This window comes from Corythoichthys intestinalis, chromosome 5 (genome assembly GCF_030265065.1).
Source record: "Corythoichthys intestinalis isolate RoL2023-P3 chromosome 5, ASM3026506v1, whole genome shotgun sequence".
NCBI classification, from domain to species: Eukaryota; Metazoa; Chordata; class Actinopteri; order Syngnathiformes; family Syngnathidae; genus Corythoichthys; species Corythoichthys intestinalis.
In genome coordinates, this window is record NC_080399.1 from 23,616,194 (window position 1) to 23,637,298 (window position 21,105).

Below are 21,105 nucleotides of genomic sequence, written 5' to 3' on the forward strand. Positions count from 1 at the left end.
TCCATGCCATCAATGCGCCTCTTTCCATACTAGCCAATTTTCTGTCTCTCGTAGACATGGGTGTCCCCGACCCGGCCGCGCGCATAATCACCACGGCAGCAATCGACGTCCACATCCCCAACAACCCCAGCCAGCTTCCGCCATCTCTGGTGAGCGCTGACGGCGCGTCGGGTAGTCGCCTGCAACGCGCCAACAGCTCGGCCAGCGAAGCCTCGGCCACCACGGCGTCGCGCATCAGTAGCCGCACGCTGGGATCCGCCGACTGCAGCTCCACTGTGCGCGAGGCGTCCACGTCCACGGACTACAGCGACCAACGCTGCTACCCGCCGCCCTACAGCAGCCCCCTGGCTTTAGCTACTCAACCCAGGGGGAGCCCCAGCGCCGTCGTTCAGGAGCTACTCTCCTCTCTGTCCGAGGACTCCTGCCTCACCCAGAAGGGCCTGGACCCGGTCAACCTCAAACCTCCCAGCCCGACCGGTTCTACAAAAAACAGCTCCGAGCTGGAGAACAGGGTGAACATCTACAACAAGAGGAACCAAGAGAGCCGGGTCGGCTCACACACGAAACCACTTATCCACCTGCAGGGCACCGAAGCGTTCTTGGAGGAGAAATACCGAATGATGGAACCGGTTGATGCTCCCATACATCATTTGTCTGGGACATAAAATTGTGGTAGAGCAAGAACAGGAACCTAAATCGATGCTACAGCCAATCATCTGTCTGGAGCGTGAGATACTGTCAGAGAGCAGGAACAGAAAATGTCACGGATGCTCCAACCCATCTTATGTCCTTAACATCAAGGTAGGGGAAGTGAGCCTGAAAAGTAAGCTTGAAAAATGCGAGAAACCATCATTTGCCTGAAATATCAGGTTAAGAAAAAGAGCAAGGACAAGAATCTCAATTGACATTCCACTCCACTATACAGTACATCTAAGGCTGAAGGTAGTGAAAGAGCAAAAACAGGAACCTCAATTGACATCTGTCAAAGATATAAAAAGGTGGAAAAGAGCAGTGACAGGAATTGAAGGATGGATTGGAGTGTGGATTTCATCTTTTACATGGTGGATGAGTGTTGGTCAGGAGGAAGAACACCAACAGGATCCACTCGTATGCCCGTGAACCTGTTGAAGGACTGTTTATCAGGAAATTACTATTACACAAGAAATTTTTATAATTTGACTAAACTTGACCAGCAACAGAGACGTTCTTGTGCGAAACAAACTTTGTACCCTAGCGAGCTGTTTGATTAAAACAACTTAAAAGCAAATTGATGGAACAACTGCAGGGTACCGTGGTGAAAAAGTGTTGCCGTCCCAAGTCATTTCTATCTTTCTCTTTCTATTTTAGCAACGTTTATAATCTAAATTCTATGAATGGAGTTTAAAAGACTTTTGCAATCGAGCCAAGTCAGTACTGAAATTTTCATATGTGCATCAACGACATCCAGGTCTACATTATTGTATTACTACTTTTTAAGGTTCTGAAGCTGTGTAAATATTTGGAGGAATTATGTGCGTCTACTACAAATTGATCATGGCATGAACCTTCTTAAATACGGCACACTAACTTTATTGTAATGTCAACAAAAGTTTTCTATCTCGGTCAACGTTGACGTCCGACACTACAGAGGGCGACCAATAAAGAGAAAAAGAATACACGAGTGAGTCGCCTTTAATACAGAAATGCCCAAATTACATAGCTTTACACTTAGGAGGAAGACTTGCCAGACAATAGCAACACTATACCAAGTCCTTGTCACTAACAGAGGCACAAAATCTCTTCAAAGCACTGCTTCAATTGTTTAAGTTTACAACTTGTGTATACACAAAAAATGTGTTATTGATCTAAAGACAGCATGGACGGCTTCTTGCGTCCGGTATTGGCTATTGGTGAAGGCTGCACCTGGTACGTGAAAAGCTTTCAGGCACTCGCTTTCTCCTTACTTGCTCAGAGCTTCGGTCATCTCAGGGACAGCCTGCAGGGAAACAGATGATGATTGGTTACGTTCTCTGTTGTTGTGTGAACATACCATGAACATTATTTACAGTTTTTTCTTGCCTGACTTGAGAAACACAACATCCATACTGCCCAACTTTTTAGGATTAGTCAACAATTTCATGATCCTTGCTGTTTCCTAGTTGTTTCCTCTGAAGGGATTGGGCTATGGTTAGCCTTAGATTTGAGGCTAGATCTATCAATTCCCATGATGTATAACAGTCGATCCCAGGGACAGCTAGATCAGTCAATACTGTCAATTCCAATGACAATTTAAATGGTAATTTGGTAAAATTACCAACCAACAGAGCAAAGTATCGCCACTCAACTAGATTATTGAAGTCTATCCACTACATTTCATGTTTTTGAGAAAACAAACCTGGACGTATGTATCGGTTTTCCTTAATACATATTTTGATGGACTCCCGTAGCCATTAAACAGTGAGACGACAACCAGGGGTGAAAGTGGCTAGAATTTCTTGCCAGAATTCCCTGACGTGAAGGTACCCACGGAGCCAGAAATTTTATTTATGTATATTTTTTCTTGCTTTCTTTTTTTTTTTTTTTTTTTTGGGGGGGGGGGGGGTCAAACCTCTTGAAATGCAAAGAAAACTGTTTTAGCACAGTTACTTTTATAACACATACAAAAACATTTTCATTCAAAATTGTATTTTTTTCAACAAAAGCAGCAATAACGCCAACCTCCATCTCCTAATTTTTATTTTCCCTCATTTCCTCACATACTAAATGCCAAATCTCAATTTTAACTACTTAAGAACATAGGATGTATATTAAAGTTGAAGTTAATGTGAACATTTACTTTTTGGTTGTTTTTTGAAAAAGATATGAGCAACATACATTCAGAAAAATAAGTACAAATGACATATTATGCAGAGTGAAATGGAATATATTTTGAAGATCACGCAAACATTGACTTTTTTAAATCATAAGGAAATGAATAAATAGCCTAACATTTCAACAAATTTAAGTCCAAAGTGCACATTGATAGTTCAGATGTTCCGAACCTCCCCATCAGAGCAAATAAAACTAAATATGATAAGTAAGCCTCCTCATGTCTTTCACTGCTCTTAAAGATTTGATCCATTTTATGTTGCATTGCCCTGTTTTGTCACATCAATTCAACATTTTTTTTTTTTTTTGCTGCTCCAGAAAACATGCACATTTGAACCAATCAAAGCTAACTATCTCTGCTGATCACATGTCATTATGACAGCCAATTGAACAGATAAATGAGTCCAGGATTTTTGCTTTGCAGCGTGTATTCGCATATTGACATGACTCATCATCGTCATACTCAGAAAACTGCAGCAGCTGGGGAAACCTCCATGCCGTTCGTGGAATAAAATATATAATAAATATTGGTGGAAACGGATTACGCTACACAAGCACTTTATTATGCTTGTTGTTAACACTTGTGTATATAAATCTGATGTTGGTAGATTGTTTTCTTCTTGGAGATGAAATGTATGTGTGGCAGCTTAGCATTTTTTTATTGTTATTTTTTTTTCATAGCGTTTTCACAGTTGCCGTCATATTTTCGGAATCAAAGCACCGTGTACCGGAACAGCATTCTGGCCCTGAATCTTATACCGGAACTGCGTTCTGGCCCTGTATCTTATACCAGAACTGCGTTCCTGACCGTTCTGGCCCACTTTCACCCCTGACTACAACCCATCCCTAGTCACAAGTGGAGCACACGCCTTCATCATCACTTGGGTTATTTACTCCTGAATTTTCTTAATTTCTACCAGTGTTGTTTTCGTGAACAATGACGATAATGAAAATATTTCGTCAACGAACAATTTTTTTCATGAAGATGACGAGCAAAAAACAGTCTTGGGTAGGGATGGGAATCGAAATCCGATTCCAATTCGGAACCGGTTCCGAGTGTTTCGAGGCCTCGACATCACAATGAAAAAGCCTTAACGATCCCTTTAACGATTCCTAAAGACACGTATTGCGTCGTGACGTGTCTTGTTGTCCAGACGCATCAAACTAGCATGGCGCCAAGAACCACTCGCTCCAAAGTTTGACTACACTTCACCAGGAAAGAGTGTGAAAATGAAAGGTTACGACGGGTAAGCACGAGCATTGCAGCCATAAACATAACAATGACAGCACGTAGGTTCAAACGCTCGAAAGTGTGTCTTCACTTCACGAGGAAAAATTACAACAAAGCGACTTGCAGTCATTGCAAGGTGGAGATAACTGCATCGGGAGGGAATACGACTGCGCTGTCCTCACAGAGAGGCTAAGGCTCAGTCCTGGCTATACAGCTAGCTAAACTCCCAAATGACGATGCAGAAGACGTTGGTATAATTTGCTGACTTTATTCAACCATCACTTGAAGAGTCAAACTAAGAATAGAAATGAAACAAATCAATTTCGTCCCCAATAACAAACAGGTTTGCATCAACGTAAATCAGCGATGATTACCTGCTAATAACAGTAATACCAAATGGTTAGCATGCGTTCGCTAGCATTAGCACATCGTTCAAACCACTACACAACTGGAAACACAACAACAACAACACAAAAGATGATACATACAGGCGTTGCCTCTGTAGATATTAACATTAACAAAGAACGTAGGCTCGTAGAAGTGTTTCCCTCTCTCACTAACTCACTCGCTCGCTCACTCGCTTGGATGCGGCATTTCTTCTTAGGGTGTAAGCGCGCTCTTCTTCACGTGAGCGCGTTCTTCTTCGCGTGAGGAAGCGCAAGGGCGCCCCCACTTGAGCATGTAAGCGCCACAAAAACTAAAAGGCATGCATTTCAATGTAATGGTAAATAATACACGTTAACCCAGAAGTCCCCAAACTGCGGCCCGCGGCCCAAATACGGCCCGCCTCCACATTTGGTCCGGCCATTTTGAATTTTTTTTTTTTTCTCAATCGTGTTATTTATGTCCTGGCCTTTTCCTTGAAGAATTCAGAGAGGGTTATTTGGTTATTATCTATTTAATTAAAAGTGTTTTTATTATTAATTATTATTATTATATTATTATTTTTATTTTATTTACTGTCATTCCGTGAAGAATCCAGAAAGGGTTATTTGATTGTGGCTTTCTGAAAAACAATAATTTTTTACATTTATGCACTTCTGCAATCGTCACACTTTTTCTGTTACAAACTGAGCCCGGCCCCTCATCAGAGAAGGGAAAAGTTATGTGGCCCTCACAGGAAAAAGTTTGGGGACCCCTGCTTTAACACATATTGCCAAAGGCAGAACAACAACCTATCTGCCAATATATACCAATATTTTTTATTTCTATTAGATAAATGTTTCAGTAAAATGTTACACATTATTGTGTATTTGCCACTTATTGCCACAGTTAACATTGAGGCTTTGGGCCTCTTTTGATCTCGTTGAGAGTTTGTAAGGTTGTGACTTCTGATTAAACAAACTCGATGCCAATCAAAACGTTTGTTCTTCTTTTTCCCCAAATTAGAATCGATAAGAGAATCGATAAAGAATCGACTCGTTAAGCAATATCGATAATGGAATCAGAATCGTAAAAATCCTATCAATTCCCATCCCTAGTCTTGGGAGACAAACATAACAAGATGCCAGTTGTCGTCTGACGACTTGAGAATGAGATAAAAATCCACCAGTGTTTGGCCGTGTCACTCATGTGACGTGCTGCGCCCCCCCTCGCCCCAGACACAGGCTTAAGCGTGTGCCCATTCCAGGCTCCTTTTGTAAAACGTGTCAGGTGCTGCTTGGTAAGTTTTGTTTTCTTATCTTGGCTATGCCATGTTGCTTTAGCCTTTAAAGGTCTGTGCTGAGTGATCATCACACACTAAACTAAGCTGTGGCATTAGCATCAGGGTTGGGCATCGAGCATCGATGGGAACCGGCTCTATCACTCCGATGCTCCCGCAATCGTTCGAATTTTTTAATTTAGATTCCATGTTTCGATGCCCTGATCACCGAGCGGGAAAAAAAATGTTCAAGTTAAAAGACATATTTATATACAAGTTAAAATTATCCCTGGGAGAAGTTCATATAATTTAAAAAATCATCGAGAAGTTAAGACTTTAATATAAACCATGCAATTTTTTTTACCCTGCCTCTTAAAAGAATCTGAATCGAGAATTGTTCGGAACCGGAATCGAAACATGGAATCGTAATCGGAACTGGAATCGTTCAATTTTAAACAATGCCCAACCCTAGATAGCATAGCATTTGCGTTAACATTAAACACGGTGACTGAGTGTATTCTTAAACTCTTGGAAAACATTCTACATACAGTTGGCATCCAGGTGAGTCAAATTGATTGCAAATTGTATGCTGTTTTCCTGTTGAGTGTGTATTATCATCATGAAAATGGTGATGTCCATGTAAACTCGACAGTTACAGTGGGGCAAATAAGTATTTAGTCAACCACTAATTGTGCAAGTTCTCCCACTTGAAAATATTAGAGAGGCCTGTAATTGTCCTCATGGGTAAACCTCAACCATGGGGAAAAAAACAGAAAATTACATTGTTTGATTCTTAAAGAATTTATTTGCAAATCATGGTGGAAAATAAGTATTTGGTCAATACCAAAAGTTCATCTCAATACTTTGTTATGACCCTTTGTTGGCAAAACGGAGGCCAAACATTTTCTGTAACTCTTCACAAGCTTTTCACACACTGTTGCTGGTATTTTGGCCCATTCCTCCATGCAGATCTCCTCTAGAGCAGTGATGTTTTGGGGCTGTTGTTGGGCAACACGGACTTTCAACTCCCTCCACAGATTTTCTATGGGGTTGAGATCTGGAGACTGGCTAGGCCACTCCAGGACCTTGAAATGCTTCTTACGAAGCCACTCCTTTGTTGCCCTGGCTGTGTGTTTGGGATCATTGTCATGCTGAAAGACAATGCCCTTGCTGATGGAAGGAGATTTTTACTCAAAATCTCTCGATACATGGCCCCATTCATTCTTTCCTTTACACAGATTAGTCATCCTGGTCCCTTTGCAGAAAAACAGTCCCAAAGCATGATGTTTCCACCCCCATGCTTCACAGTGGCTATGGTGTTCTTCGGATTCAATTTAGTATTCTTTCTCCTCCAAACACGAGAACCTGTGTTTCTACCAAAAAGTTCTATTTTGGTTTCATCTGACCATAACACATTCTCCTAGTCCTCTTCTGGATCATCCAAATGCTCTCTAGCGAACCGTAGACGGGCCTGGACGTGTACTGGCTTCGGACACGTCTGGCAGTGCAGGATTTGTGTCCCTGGCGGTGCATTGTGTTACTGATAGTAGCCTTTGTTACTATGGTCCCAGCTCTCTGTAGGTCATTCACTAGGTCCCCCTGTGTGGTTCTGGGATTTTTGCACAGTTATGTCTCTGGTGTCCTTCGACAGCTCTTTGGTCTTGGCCATAGTGGAGTTTAGAGTGTGACTGACTGAGATTGTGGACAGGTATCTTTTATACCGATAATGAGTTAAAACAGGTGCCATTAATACAGGTAACAAGTGGAGCCTCGATAGACCTCGTTAGAAGAAGTTAGACGTCTTTGACAGCCAGAAATCTTGCTTGTTTGTAGGTGACCAAATACTTATTTTCCACCATGATTTGCAAATAAATTCTTTAAAAATCAAACAATGTGATTTTCTGTTTTTTTTTTTCCTCCACATTCTGTCTCTCATGGCTGAGGTTTACCCATGTTGACAATTACAGGCCTCTCTAGTCTTTTCAAGTAGGAGAACTTGCACAATTGGGGGTTGACTAAATACTTATTTGCCCCACTGTATGTGTAGTTCGCACGCACGGTAGCAGTGTTTGATCATGTCACTCATGTGACGTGCTGCGCTGCCCCCTGCTCCACACACACACACAACAGTGTGTCCACTCCAGGCACCTTTTGTGACACATGTGTCAGGTGCTGCTTGAGATCATCACACACTAAATGTAACTTGTACCGTTAGCATCGCGTTCACGTTAGCATTAAGCATGGTGGGTGTCATCTTAAAACTCTTGGAAAAATACTACATTTTACAAATTTTACATACATAATTTTACAAATTTTACATACAGTTCGTGGCATTCAGGAGTGTTTAATTCATTGAAAATAATGTACTGTTTTCATGCTGAGTGTGTATTATCATCACAAAGATAGTGACGTCCTTGTGCTCGACTGTATGTTCATTCAAAATTGTTGGAAACCTTTTATACATTCGTGGACTAAAACTGAGTTTTATCGACGAAAACATTTTGAGAATTGTCGACTAAAATTAGACAAAGACTAAGATATTTTGAAATTACTAAAAAATGACTAAGACGAAAATTAAAAGGGCTGCTAAAAACAACACTGATTCTTAATAACGTTGTAGGAACAGGCTATACATGGGAGACATTTTCTCAACAAAAATCACCCAATGATAAATAGACGAATGGACGAAAATACGCACATGCGCTCTAAAATCTTATGATTTAGATCCCGGCGACATTTGGTTCCATCAAGAAGCATACCAAGGAAACAATGATAACAGGCTACCTCGAACAAGACAACCCAATAAGCGTTAGTGATATAAAAGCACTCAAACTGTTCCTCGGTGACTTCGGGACAGAGTTCATCCCGGGTATCAATTGTCCTTTTGGGGGGGAAACCAGCAGAGAGGCCATCCATTTTAATCAGCTATCTGATCACCGGTAAGCCGATCTCACACCGGAGGTCACAAGTCCACCGCCACTCACAATTATTACTAATCTCCTCTACAGGGAGTTTGTCGAGACATCGGCGTGCTTCACGTGACACCTGCTTCACCCCGCGAGAGGCAGTATGTAAAGAGCTGGCCAACACTTTTAAGAGTTTCATTCATGTGACAATGTGTTATCCTTTTCATTACACAGACTGTACACAGAAGCTCACCTTGAAGAGATCGGCAACCAAGCCGTAGTCTGACACCTGGAAAATGGGAGCCTCTGGGTCCTTGTTGATGGCCACAATTGTCTAAAAAGCATTCAAAAGGAAAATATTAAACAGTACAGACATAACTTCAGGTCACAGTTTGTTTATGAAATTAACCTTGCTGTCTTTCATTCCAGCCAAGTGTTGAATAGCTCCAGAGATGCCCACCGCGATGTACAGTTCCTGCAAACATTAACAGGGATGCACATGTAAACTCCAGAATGAATATTTCAGTGCAGCAGCTCAGTCTCAGAAGCATTTTTGGATCCCACCAAATTGAATTGAAATCAGCTCAAGTTAACTTTTGAAAAATGTAATTACATCTGTCTGGGCGAAGAACTGGACCAGACACCACCACTCTTATCGTAAAAGGATGAACTGAACCTCTAAGAACACTAGCACTGTGCCATTAGCGGCACTTTGCAGTACTTAATGTGTAGATAATCATCGCCAGAGGACCTGACTGAACTGTCTGATAGATAATTAACCTTTAAAGTAAGGACATTGATGGCAGGAATGACTCGCAAATACAGTGGAATCGCCAAGGTTGAGGCGGGACACACTTCATTCACATTGTCCGATCTTCCGGTTACAGTGATCCCTCATTTTCCGTGGTTAATGCAACCATAACCCATTTGTTCAATGTATTTATTCATATTTAGCATTAGAAAGCGATAAATTTAAGACATGTTTTTTCACTTTTTTTCCCCCAAATTAAAAAAAAAAAAAGTATTTATATTAGGGCTGTCAAAATTATCGCGTTAACGGGCAGTAATTATTTTTTTAAATTAATCACGTTAAAATATTTGACGCAATTAATGCACATGCTCCGCTCAGATTAAAATGACAGCAGTGTAATGTCCGCTTGTTACTTGTTTTTTGTTTTTTGGCGCCCTCTGCTGGCGCTTGGGTCCAAATGATTTTATGGTTTTGGGGAGTGAGCATGGTGTAATGACATCAACAATGGCGAGCTACTAGTTTATTTTTTGATTGAAAATTTTACAAATTTTATCAAAACCAAAACATTAAGACGGGTTTTAATATAAAACTTCTATAACTTGTACTACCATTTATCTTTTAAGAACTTCAAGTTTTTCTAGCCATGGATCGCTTTAAGAGAATGTTAATAATGTTAATGACATCTTGTTGATTTATTGTTATAATATACAAATACAGTACTTATGTACCGTATGTTGAATGTATATCTCCGTCTTGTGTCTTATCTTTTCGTTCCAACAATAATTTACAAAAAAATATGTCATATTTTATAGATGGTTTGAATGGCAATTAATTAGGATTAATTAATTTTTAAGCTATAATTAACTCGATTAAACATTTTAATCGTTTGACAGCCCTAATTTATATATTTTAATAAATGTTTTTTAAGCACTTCACATGCAATAATTATGTTTTAAATGTTACTTTCCAACCAAATTATTTTTAAACAAGAATAAAATAGAAAAATGCTTGTCTTTATAAAATGCTTCATTGAGTGAGTCCACTCAGATCCGCTCACATACACACAATGAGTTGCCGCAGCAACCGTTTAAGAAGTTAAACGATGATTGACACATGTGTCGCTTTGAAGTAAGCATCTGTGGCCAGATCAATACTTAACCGTCCATCAATCATTGTTAACTTTAATAAGCAACTTCAGTTCACTGCCCGACCAAGAAAAGCGGCTTGAGCGAGAGGCTATGTGATCAGATCGGGACAGCTCTATAAAATACTGCATTTATTTATTTATTTATTTAATATTTGGGGGAAACAATTTAAAAATTTTTTTTTTTTTTAAATCCGCAATGGACTTAGGACACAAAGTTTGAAGCGCGAAGTAACGAGGGATCACTACTGTATATTTCGACTTTGAAGCATCTTTTTACTATGAGCAACTTACCGGTGCTACAATCTTTCCTGTTTGTCCGACTTGCATATCATTCGGCACATAGCCGGCATCCACTGCAGCTCTAGAAGCGCCAACTAAAAGATAAAAAATACTTTAGTACAAATGATAACATGATAACAGTGATGTTACTATACAAGAAACATCTAACCTGCTGCGTTCATTTTGTCGGCAAGATCATAAAGCATTTTGAAGTTTTCTCCACTCTTCAAACCTCTTCCTGTGGGAAAAAAGTGTGAAAATATATCAAGAAATTAGAATGAATCAACTTTTCCAGAGCTGGTATTTTGCCGTTTGGACATTACAACATGTCCCACCTCCTGACACGACCACCTTCGCACTGGTCAACTCTGGACGGTCACTCTTGGTGAGATTCTGTTCCAGCCACTCAGACACTCCCACAGCAGAATCAGCAGCCACTGCAAATCAGACTAAAACCTGATATCCAATTCAAAAGCAGCCATAACCACTCTTTAGTGTTGTTTACCATTTTCGGTGGCGGCATTCCCTCCCTCTGTGGATGCCGCCTCAAAGGACGTCCCTCTTACTGTGAACACCTTCACGGGCTCATTACACTTCACTGTGCTGAGAGCATTTCCTGTTTACAGCAGTACGTCAAAAGTAAAATTCTGAATTACGGTGGCATGAAACGTAATCCAAAATACTTACCGGCATAGATGGCTCTGACAAATGTATCTGGTGACTTGATTTCAATGATATCCGAAACTGGAGCCACATCCAACTTGGCAGCCACTCTGGGCAGCAGGTTCTACAAAGATTGATTAATTTTGATAGTCTGATTTTATAGTTGAAGACAACAAAAATACAGGTAGTCCCCGGATTACGATATACACGACTTATGTCTCCAGTCGTTTTTTTTTGTTTTTGTCTTTTTTCTTTTTCAAATAACGTTGACTTTTGTTTTGTGATGAATGCATTTATTTTGGTGTGAGAAGCATTTAGCAGATAGGAGTTCTACACGCGAGTAAGAGCGCATGTACACACGAAAAAGAAAGTATTTGCACACACGAAGAAGAGCGCACGTGCACACACGAGGAAGAGCGCATTTACTCCCACAAAGAAGTTGCGTAGCCAAGTGAGAGAGGGAATGGATCGATTACAGCTGCAAGCCTGCGCGCAGATTTCTTGCTTGTGAAGCATCCACAGAGGCAACACCTGTATATAACCTAAGCCTGTCGCAATAATTCCATAATTCCATTTATTGCACGATAAATAAAAATTAAAGCGGTAATTTTTCCGCTGCGATTTATCACCTCGCGCATGCGGCAGACGTGCTGTTAATGTCAGCAGTCGGCATCATGTCGGCAGCAGTGTAATGTCCACTTGTTACTTGTTTTTTGTTGTTTGGCGGCCTCTGCTGGCGCTTGGGTCCAAATGATTTATGGGTTTGGGGAGTGAGCATGGTGTAATGACATGAACAATGGCTAGCTACTAGTTTATTTTTTGATTGAAAATTTTACAAATTTTAATCAAACGAAAACATTAAGAGGGGTTTTTAATATAAAATTTGACGCATTTAACGTACATGCCCCGCTCAAACTGATAAAAATGACAGCAAAGAGTCATTTCCACTTGTTACTTGTTTTTTGGGGTTTTGCCGCCCTCTGCTGGTGCTTGGGTGCGACTGATTTTATGGGTTTCAGCACCATAATTATTACTGACATCAACAATGGTGAGGTACTAGTTTATTTTTTGATTGAAAATTTTACAAACTTTATTAAAACAAAAACATTAAGAGGGGTTTTAATATAGAGTTTCTATAACTTTTACTAACATTTATCTTTTAAGAACTACAAGTTTTTCTATCCATGGATCGCTTTAAGAGAATGTTAATAATGTTAATGCCACCTTGTTGATTTATTGTTATAATAAACAAATATAGGACTTATGTACCGTATGTTGAATGTATATATCCATCTTGTGTCTTATCTTTTCATTCCAACAATAATTTACAGAAAAATATGGCATATTTCACAGATGGTTTGAATTGTGATTAATTACGATTAATTAATTTTTAAGCTGTAATTAACTCGATTAAAAATTGTAATCGTTTGACAGTCCTAATTTTGAGGGTTTTTTTTTTTTTTTTTTTAAGGGTACATAAAAGGTTAGTTTCGGCATACGCGGAAATTCGGCTTACGTCGCCAGCGTAGGAACAGACCAGTGTTGTTTTCGTCAACAATGACGATAACGAAAATATTTCTTCAACGAACATTTTTTTCATGACGATGACGTGATGAAAATGTGTCATGGGAGACTAAAACATAACGAGATGGATTCCAGTTGTCGTCTGACGACACGAGAACGAGATGAAACTTCACAATAGTTTCCGTCATAAATTCAGAATTTGTGTTATTTTCTCAATTTAAAGGGAGTTACAGTGCCTTGCAAAAGTATTCAGCCCCCTTGAATCTTGCAACCTTTCGCCACATTTCAGGCTTCAGACATAAAGATATGAAATTTAATTTTTTTGTCAAGAATCAACAACAAGTGAGACACAATCATGAAGTGGAACAACATTTATTGGATAATTTAAACTTTTTTAACAAATAAAAAACTGAAAAGTGGGGCGTGCAATATTATTCGGCCCCTTTACTTTCAGTGCAGCAAACTCACTCCAGAAGTTCAGTGAGGATCTCTGAATGATCCAATGTTGTCCTAAATGACCGATGATGATAAATAGAATCCAAATGTGTGTAATCAAGTCTCCGTATGAATGCACCTGCTCTTTGATAGTCTCAGAGTTCTGTTTAAAGTGCAGAGAGCATTATGAAAACCAAGGAACACACCAGGCAGGTCCGAGATACTGTTGTGGAGAAGTTTAAAGCCGGATTTGGATACAAAAAGATTTCCCAAGCTTTAAACATCTCAAGGAGCACTGTGCAAGCCATCATATTGAAATGGAAGGAGCATCAGACCACTGCAAATCTACCAAGACCCGGCCATCCTTCCAAACTTTCTTCTCAAACAAGGAGAAAACTGATCAGAGATGCAGCCAAGAGGCCCATGATCACTCTGGATGAACTGCAGAGATCTACAGCTGAGGTGGGAGAGTCTGTCCATCGGACAACAATCAGTCGTACACTGCACAAATCTGGCCTTTATGGAAGAGTTGCAAGAAGAAAGCCATTTTCTCAAAGATATCCATAAAAAGTCTTGTTTGAAGTTTGCCACAAGCCACCTGGGAGACACACCAAACATGTGGAAGAAGGTGCTCTGGTCAGATGAAACCAAAATTGAACTTTTTGGCCACAATGCAAAACGATATGTTTGGCGTAAAAGCAACACAGCTCATCACACTAAACACACCATACCCACTGTCAAACATGGTGGTGGCAGCATCATGGTTTGGGCCTGCTTTTCTTCAGCAGGGACAGGGAAGATGGTTAAAATTGACGGGAAGATGGATGCAGCCAAATACAGGAACATTCTGGAAGAAAACCTGTTGGTATCTGCACAAGACCTGAGACCGGGACGGAGATTTATCTTCCAACAGGACAATGATACAAAACATAAAGCCAAATCTACAATGGAATGGTTCAAAAATAAACGTATCCAGGTGTTAGAATGGCCAAGTCAAAGTCCAGACCTGAATCCAATCGAGAATCTGTGGAAAGAGCTGAAGACTGCTGTTCACAAACACTCTCCATCCAACCTCACTGAGCTCGAGCTGTTTTGCAAGGAAGAATGGGCAAGAATGTCAGTCTCTCGATGTGCAAAACTGATAGAAACATACCCCAAGCGACTTGCAGCTGTAATTGGAGCAAAAGGTGGCGCTACAAAGTATTAACGCAAGGGGGCCGAATAATATTGCACGCCCCACTTTTCAGCTTTTTATTTGTTAAAAAAGTTTAAATTATCCAATAAATTTTGTTCCACTTCACGATTGTGTCCCACTTGTTGTTGATTCTTGACAAAAAATTAAAATTTTATATCTTTATGTTTAAAGCCTGAAATGGGGCGAAAGGTTGCGAGGTTCAAGGGGGCCGAATACTTTTGCAAGGCACTGTAGAACGCATTGAGCAGTGTTTGGTCGTGTCACTCATGTGACGTACTGCGCCACCCCCCTCGCCCCACACACAGGCTTAAGTGTGTGCCCATTCCAGGCTCCTTTTGTGAAACATGTGTAAGGTGCTACTTGGTAAGTTTTGTTTTCTTATCTTGGCTATGCCATGTTCTTTAGCCTTTAAAGGTCTGTGCTGAGTGATCATGACACACTAAACTAACTCTTAGCGTTAGCATAGCGTTACCATTTAGCGCAGTGATTCGGTGTCTTCTTAAAAACTTGGAAAACATTATACAGACAATTCCTGGCGTCCAGGTGAGTTTAATAATTGCAATTAATGTGCTGTTTTCCTCCTGAGTGTGTATTATCATGAAAATGGTGATGTCCTTGTAGACTCTACAGTTATGTGTTCGTCTCTCATGTTCATTCGAAATTGTTGGTAACCTTTCATTTATTTATTTATTCATGGACTAAAACTTGCGAAGTTTACCGACGAAAACATTTTGAGAATTGTCGATTAAACTAGACGAAGACTAACACATTTTGAAATGACTAAAATATGACTAAGCCTAATAAGTATTTTCATCCCAAAGACTAAGACTAATTAAAACGGCTGCTAAAAACAACACTGAAAGGAATTCGTTCGTAACCCTGGGACTACCTGTACAGTGACAGTTGAACCACTTAATTCCAACGTTTCCAGATGTGGACATTAATGTCAACTTGTTCATTATTACCTTTCCGAAGGCAGATGCACCTGCACAGATGTGCGTAAAGTTGAACTGCTTTTGTGTGGCTAAGACGAGTGGTGTCAGTTCCTCTGAGCAACAACAGGATTAGATTCGCAAATGTAAAAAATAAATAAACAATAGTGCCAGCAGACAGCAGGTTATACCTGGTAAAGCTCCTTTGCAAGAGTCATTCTGAACCACCAAAACTTTCTTCACACCCTGGACTTTGCTAATTTCCTCAACCACCTGGAAAATACAACCAACTGTGTCCAGACAAAGCATTCATTTCTCATTTTTGTATTCTAAACATGCTGAAATCTATTAATGAGATTTTCCCCCCACCTTTGCACAGTTTGTTCCAGCTACCAAACAAGCCACCTCACCACCAAGTTTATTGGCAGCACTGATGGCATTCAGTGTAATCGGCGTCAACTTCTCATTGTTGTGTTCCGCAACCACCAAAGTGCTCTGGAACCTTTGCAGGACACCAGCCTGTTGGATACAAAAATGTCAAAATAACATACAACTCCATGGTGCGTTAACTCATTATTGGTTACCATTAACTGCCGTCCAATCCGTTTTGGCTGGCCAACCCTTCCAGTCAAAATGGATTGGATGCCGGTCATCGTCAGTGGTAGCGAATATTTGAAATTATAAACATAGCACGGTGTTGAATAAATGACAATGTTAGGCAGCTTCAGGTTTTCACATGACGGTGTAACAGATATTGTGGCTTGTCTTGTTGAAGCCATTCGAACAATATAATTCATTTCGGGGGGCAAACTATATAGGTCCTTCTCAAAAATTAGCATATTGTGATGAAGTTCATTATTTTTGTAATGTACTGAATAACATTAGACTTTCATATATTTTAGATTCATTACACACAACTGAAATAGTTCAAGCCTTTTATTGTTTTAATATTGATGATTCTGGCAAAAAAGTCAAGTAAAAAACAAAAATCTCTATCTCATAAAATTAGCATACCATGGAAAGGTACTCTAAAGAAGATACTAACCTAATCATCTGAATCAACTAATTAACTCAAAACACCTGCGAAACTTTCCTGAGGCTTTTAAAAACGCCCAGCCCTGTTCATTACTCAAAACCGCAATCATGGGCAAGACTGCCAACCTGACTGCTGTCCAGCAGGCCATCATTGACACCCTCAAGCAAGAGGCTAAGACACGGAAAATTTCTGAGCGAATAGGCTGTTCCCAGAGTGCTGTATCAAGGCACCCCAGTGGGAAGTCTGTGGGAAGGAAAAAGTGTGGCAGGAAACGCTGCACAAACAGAATAGGTGACCGCACCCTGAGAAATATTGTGGAGTAGGGCTGATTCCAGACCTTGGGGGACCTGCAGAAACAGTGGACTGAGTCTGGAGTAGAAACATCCAGAGCCACCGTGCACAGGCCTGTGCTGGAAATGGGCTACAGTTGCTGCATTCCCCAGGTCAAGCCACTTTAGAACCTGAAACAGCGGCAGAAGCACCTGACCAGGGCTACAGAGAAGCAGCACTGGACTGTTGCTCAGTGGTCCAAAGTACTTTTTTCAGATGAAAGCAAATTTGCATGTCATTCGGAAATCAAGGTGCCATGTCAGCTGCTGGTGTTGGTCTACTGTGTTTTATCAAGGGCAGGGTCAATGCAGCTAGCTATCAGGAGATTTTGGAACACTTCATGCTTCCATCTGCTGAAAAGCTTTATGGAGATGAAAATTTCATTTTTCAGCACGACCTGGCACCTGCTCATAGTGCCAAAACCACTGGTAAATGGTTTACTGACCATGCCATTACTGTGCTCAATTGGCCTGCCAACTTTCCTGACCTAAACCCCATAGAGAATCTGTGGGATATTGTGAAGAGGAAGTTGAGAGACACCAGACCCGACACTGTGGATGATCTTAAGGCCGCTATCGAAGCATCCTGGGCCTCCATAACACCTCAGCAGTGCCACTGGCTGATTGCCTCCATGCCACGCTGCTTTGAAGCAGTCATTTCTGCAAAATGATTCCTGACCAAGTATTGAGTGCATAGCTGATGTAATTAATTGAAGGTTGACTTTTTTGTATTAAAAAACACTTTTTTGTATTGGTCAAATGAAATATGGATTTTTTTTCAGATCGGGATTTTTGATTTTTCTCGACTTTTTTTGCCAAAATCATCAATATTAAAAAAATATAAGGCTTGAACTACTACAGTTGTGTGTGATGAATCTTAAAATATATGAAAGTCTAATGTTTATCAGTACATTACAGAAAATAATGAACTTTATCACAATATGCTAATTTTTAGAGAAGGACTAGTATTAAATAAAATATAATGACGTACATGACCAAACACTGCGATGGTCAGTAATTACGAAAGAGCACACTGTTCTTCAGTGCCCTTCATGTTTGATAACAACAGCTTCATGCTGACATGGAAAGACATCACTAATCGAGAACAGAGCGTTACAAAATGGTAACAGATAAGTTCGTATCGCATACTTCACACTATAATATAATATGTCATTTTGCGTTACACGTGTAAAATAATTCCATGTCAGTCAACAAACTGGTTTAAACTCGCCTGTTGTCAACATGGACATTTCATAACAACAGTGCTAACAATGCTAACACTGCTTAGCATTAGATAACATTACCTTGTCAGTGTCGACTCAACACTTTAAATTGATCTCAAAGTTTAACCTATTAAGCGTCAACTGTTTATGTTTATAATAAATTGAAACCGACGAGTTTTTACGAGTACATTTGTCTGCCTGGTTAGCAGCTGCAAAAAAATTCATGTTGATGGCGGGTGTTTCAATTAAAAATACAACAATTCCGTCACATTTCAGTGCACATGAAAGTCTTACCAGGCGTGTGACGCTCGTTTTTGTGAAAACTCTATTCATGTTTGACTCTGGCCTGGATGCTCCTCCGCACGGTTGCACTCACTCACACACAGATTCTGAGAAGACTATGGGCCAAAGGTTGGCTTACGTCATAATAATACTCCTCGCGAGATATAACGGGAGCGAAAATTTAAAGGGACATGAGGTCGTTTCGTTTCAAAAGGGTCAAAGTGAAACCATGTACATGTTCTACTCTGGAAATACTATATTTTAACAAATTAAAAAAAAAAAAAAAAATACATTTATATATGCAAATTTACTGGATGACGATATATATGTATTTAGAATTATGATGTCCCAAAATGTATAGAAATGTATAGAAATAAACATTCAGTTTGTTCTAATGTATCAAAATAAATAAATAAAAGAGGGAGGGGGATTACAAAAATATACAATAATTGTAACTGAACACAATTTCAATACAAATTTTAGCAAGAAATGCAAACTATACACACTTGGTGGGACACAAGATTTAGTGGGCCAAAAATGTGCTGCATCTTGGCTTACAGTGAATAATAAATATGGTGGAAAACACTCAGGTGACTTGAAGTTCCGCTCTGAGACCCTCAATTTGGCCAAATTTCAAAATTGTCCTATATGTATGTGTGATACATCATTGGAAAGCTTAGAATCTCAATTTTGGGGGGGAAGAAAAAAATTTTGAACAGGAGGGCATTTAATTTTTTATTTTTATTTTTAAACAGCAAAACACTAACTGGAGGTGAGCGCATGAGAGAGCACAATTAAAGACCCCATGATTTTAACGAGATATTATCGCATACACTCTTTTCGATCCAAAAACTCCATGTAGCATGTATCACCGAGTGTCAAGACACAGCCGTGAATGGCCAAGGCCAGATTTTGGGGGGATTTTATGGGTGAAACATGGTAATATAACAAAGGTGGCGATGCAGAAATCACAGACATCAAGGAGTGGTCGAGCTTTTCTTTTTCAAAAACAGTATTTACCCTTTTAAATGTTTTTTTTTTTTCTTTCTTTCAATTTTCCTTTGTTTGGATCGATTATTTATCATCTAAAGTATTGGGGGAAATGCGACAGTAACAAAAAATACAATTAAGCGATAGCTATGAGGTGGATATCCATGACTTATTTACGGACACAACTTTTTTCATTGTGACGTAATTTATTTAAAAGTTTAAAATATGCAAGTGAAATTTTTTTTAAAGTTTTTTTTTTCATTTAACTAAATATTAAACATCAATTAATGATTCTAAGCTAAAAATGTCAGATATTTCGAATAATAGATATAATTACTTACCTTCTTTTAATGGCTGGGCTGAAACAAAAGCGGTTGTGCGACGTCTGTAAACGGGGTCTCCAGGGTAAATCGGACAGATTAAAAATAGTTCGGGGGCTTAATGCGCCATGAATCTGCTATGCCAGCATATGGACATATTGTTCTATCAAACACAACAGTTCTTTTGGCTTAAAATTCAGCAGATCATTTTAAAGAGGGATGCAAGAGCAGAAACTGTTTTTTCAGCCTTGTCTGTGTTTTCCGCCAAATTGTCTAATTATCCTACTGTACTATATAATAATGTACAATTAGTGCAATGTTTAAATTTATGTACTGTATCTGCATGCATATTATTTCCCCGTGTTCGTATAAATTCTATACTTTCCTATAGTGAACCTAATAAGCAAATGTGCTATTATATTGGCCAAAAATGTTTTTAAATTTTACTTTTATTTTCTTGATTACTAAAGCTAAATATGATATGATTTGCTTCATTAAAGATAGAAAATCTTATTAATATCCACTTTTCTTTCACAACATTGGGAAAAGGAATTTACATTAAATATTGTCTTTGGAATTCATGACACAAAGCACATTGGTATTAAAAAATGTAATAATAAAAAAATATATAAATAACAATGTATATGTACAACGTTTTTTTAATTTAATTTTAAAATTTTTTATTATGAAACCACACAAACATTACAACACAAGTGGCATGGTACATTGTTAAAAAAAACTTTAAACATAAAAGACATGCCGCAGGAATAATCATGAATCCAACATCACAAACAACAATCACAAATAACTAAGTTTAAAAAAATAAATAAATAAGTAGATGGAGAGAGAAAACAAACGAATAATAATAATAATAAAATAATAACAATTATAATAATAATAAGAGAAGAATTTTAGGGTCTATCAGCCAATTCAAGCTTCTCAACAATCCTACACAGTTTCAAATATTTTTTTTTTGGTCATTATTTTTCAAAGGAGAAAAATAATGACATAATTTTTTGTGAAAAATATTCAAATTTGGAATAGATTTGAAGTTTGTTTTTTTGTTTTTTTATGTATGAAAAATTTACCAAGAATTATAATTGTGTTGATGGCTTGGTCGTGCGATGACTCTAATACCATATAAAATGCCATATAACATATAAAACATTTTTTGTGAAGCTAAATAGATAAGCCAATTTAGGTATACAGTATGTACAAAGTTGTTGTAACATTGTGCTTTTTTAATGTTATGTGTAAAAAAATAGGTAGTATTTTCTTTCCAGTAGAGGGCTCTCTAGAGTGACACTAAAATGCATTCAGAAACAAAACAACCTAGATTTTATTTGTTCTCTTTAAAAAAAAAATGCACACAG

The 21,105-nt window shown here is 39.0% G+C and overlaps 2 protein-coding genes across 2 annotated transcripts in view; one reads left to right on the top strand and one right to left on the bottom strand.

Moving 5' to 3' along the window:
• tmem266 (transmembrane protein 266) overlaps positions 1-2,565 on the top strand; it is a 57,939-nt gene extending 55,374 nt beyond the window's left edge. Inside the window, exon 12 of the mRNA XM_057836541.1 lies at positions 55-2,565. Coding sequence (XP_057692524.1) covers positions 55-665 — 611 coding nt within the window. The 3' untranslated portion in view covers positions 666-2,565. The remainder of the gene's footprint in view (positions 1-54) is intronic.
• On the bottom strand, positions 1,654-18,568 carry etfa (electron transfer flavoprotein subunit alpha). The gene is made up of 12 exons (XM_057836542.1): positions 18,435-18,568; positions 15,922-16,071; positions 15,744-15,825; positions 15,586-15,668; positions 11,491-11,590; positions 11,309-11,419; positions 11,139-11,240; positions 10,973-11,041; positions 10,816-10,898; positions 9,036-9,101; positions 8,880-8,960; positions 1,654-1,975 (listed from the first exon to the last, which is right to left on the bottom strand). The coding sequence occupies exons 1-12, from the start codon at positions 18,471-18,473 to the stop codon at positions 1,940-1,942; spliced, it is 1,002 nt and encodes a 333-aa protein (XP_057692525.1). The 5' UTR covers positions 18,474-18,568; the 3' UTR covers positions 1,654-1,939.
• Between the last annotated feature and the right edge of the window lie 2,537 nt (positions 18,569-21,105).

Bases quoted from the DNA above. Each gene is read 5' to 3' on its own strand.
- etfa (XM_057836542.1), bottom strand. From the start codon at position 18,473: ATGAATAGAGTTTTCACAAAAACGAGCGTCACACGCCTG. The intron at 11,241-11,308 runs GTAAACAACACT...TCTGATTTGCAG, and splicing joins GAATGCCGCCACCGAAAATG to TGGCTGCTGATTCTGCTGTG. The intron at 1,976-8,879 runs GTGAGCTTCTGT...GTTTCCCTGCAG, and splicing joins TGGTTGCCGATCTCTTCAAG to GCTGTCCCTGAGATGACCGA.